This window comes from Pygoscelis adeliae, unplaced genomic scaffold (genome assembly GCF_000699105.1).
Source record: "Pygoscelis adeliae isolate BGI_AS28 unplaced genomic scaffold, ASM69910v1 Scaffold34, whole genome shotgun sequence".
In the NCBI taxonomy this organism is placed as follows: Eukaryota; Metazoa; Chordata; class Aves; order Sphenisciformes; family Spheniscidae; genus Pygoscelis; species Pygoscelis adeliae.
Window position 1 is genome coordinate 6,905,597 of NW_008824658.1, and position 1,563 is coordinate 6,907,159.

At 54.9% G+C, this 1,563-nt stretch overlaps 1 protein-coding gene across 1 annotated transcript in view; it reads left to right on the forward strand.

Moving 5' to 3' along the window:
* Positions 1–1,276: 1,276 nt before the first annotated feature.
* Positions 1,277–1,563, forward strand: part of IL4 (interleukin 4) — a 2,404-nt gene continuing 2,117 nt past the window's right edge. The window contains exon 1 of the mRNA XM_009322783.1: positions 1,277–1,411. Coding sequence (XP_009321058.1) covers positions 1,277–1,411 — 135 coding nt within the window. The remainder of the gene's footprint in view (positions 1,412–1,563) is intronic.

Sequence of the window (1,563 nt, forward strand, 5' to 3'; positions counted from 1 at the left end):
GCCGCCGTGGCACGGTCCCGCAGCCGGAGCGTGCGCGCGCTTATCTGCTCTCCATCGAGAGCGGTGCAGGTAGGAAACGGCGCAGCGCTCCGCTGGCAAATCCCTTGCAAAGGTCTTTCTGAGTCAGTGGCACCAACTTCATCTGGGGCATTTCGTAATTAGACAAACAAAATTACTCTCAGTCTGGCTGCTCCTGGATTAATCGAGCACTCGCAAACTCTTATCAAGCATCTGATGGCAAGTTGCTATTTGAGTTAGAAAAACACCTATTAGTTATTACAAAACTCCGAAGTTTCCCAGCTCAGCTAATTTCTCAGTGTGATTTCCTGCGGCAGCGCTGGGCGGTGGTGCCAGCAGAGCCCATCACCTGAACCTCGCTCAGGCTTTTCCCCGAGCGGGGCAGGACGGGCTGGGGCAGCCTCCAGCTCGCCGAGACACCGGGCGCTGGATCAGAGTCACAAAAACCTCGTTTTCCCACGCGAGTGCAGGCGCTCCCGGGCATCGATGCTGCAGGACCACGCCGCGCCAGCTCCCTGTCCCTCGCCCACCTCCCCGCAGGGTGTCACGGGCAGGGTCACGCTGTTTTGGGTGTCCCGTTTGGCCAGGAGGGTCCCCAGCTCTCTGTAAACCCCCTGGCCCCAGGAGGTGGCGATGCCCCGCTCCTACCCAGGAGGTTTTCGTCCCTGCGGGCCCCAAGCAGGGCTCTGCCGCGCTTTCTGTTTCTCCCCGGGCGCAGGTTAAGATAACCGTAGACAGAAAATGGTATGCAGATGAAGGATGCTTTGCATGATTTGGAGATATTCAAATGAAATGCGAGATGGAAGAGCTCGCAGGATAGTTAGAGAAAAAAAAGCAAAGCTCCGTTATTTGAGTGCGGTCAGATCCGTGGTCTCCCCAGTTCGGCCACTTTCACCTCACGGTGTAGAGAAAGTCTTGGGATACGGAGAAACGAAGAATCCCCAAAGCGGGCAGTTTACATACTTTTCTTTTGTACGTGACCTGACTCCTACCACCGTTATCATACGGTGGAAATTTCCTACGTTGAAACGTAATGCAAGATCAGAAGAAAATCTTGACTTTTACAAAAAAGACCTGTTGTCCTAATTGGATAGGAGCATCTTTGGAAAGTGCAGATAAGGGAAAAATAAGTTTTTCCTACAGGTTCAGCAATTTTACAGCCATAAATTGAGATGGTTCTTCCAGAAAAGCACACACAGGTATAGATCACCAAAATATCCAGAAACTGCGAGCTGAGGGGGCTCAGTCCAAGCAGGCCATGAGCATCCCGGTCCCGGTCCTGCTCACCTTCCTGGCGCTGTCAGCCTGCCAGGGCCACACGGCCGCTCTGCTGCAGACCTCCAACCTTCTGAAGGAGAGCATCAGGCTGGTGAGCGAGATCCTGGAGACGAAGGTAGGGCTCATTCGCGTGGCTCAGCCTTTACCCACTGATGGGAGGGACAGATTGTTTCGCCGGGCTCGGCGAGAGCGACGCTGAGTCAAAGAAAGGTGCTGAGCGTGCAGCACCGAGGCAGACCGCATGGTTCACAGCGCTCCCGGGGCGGG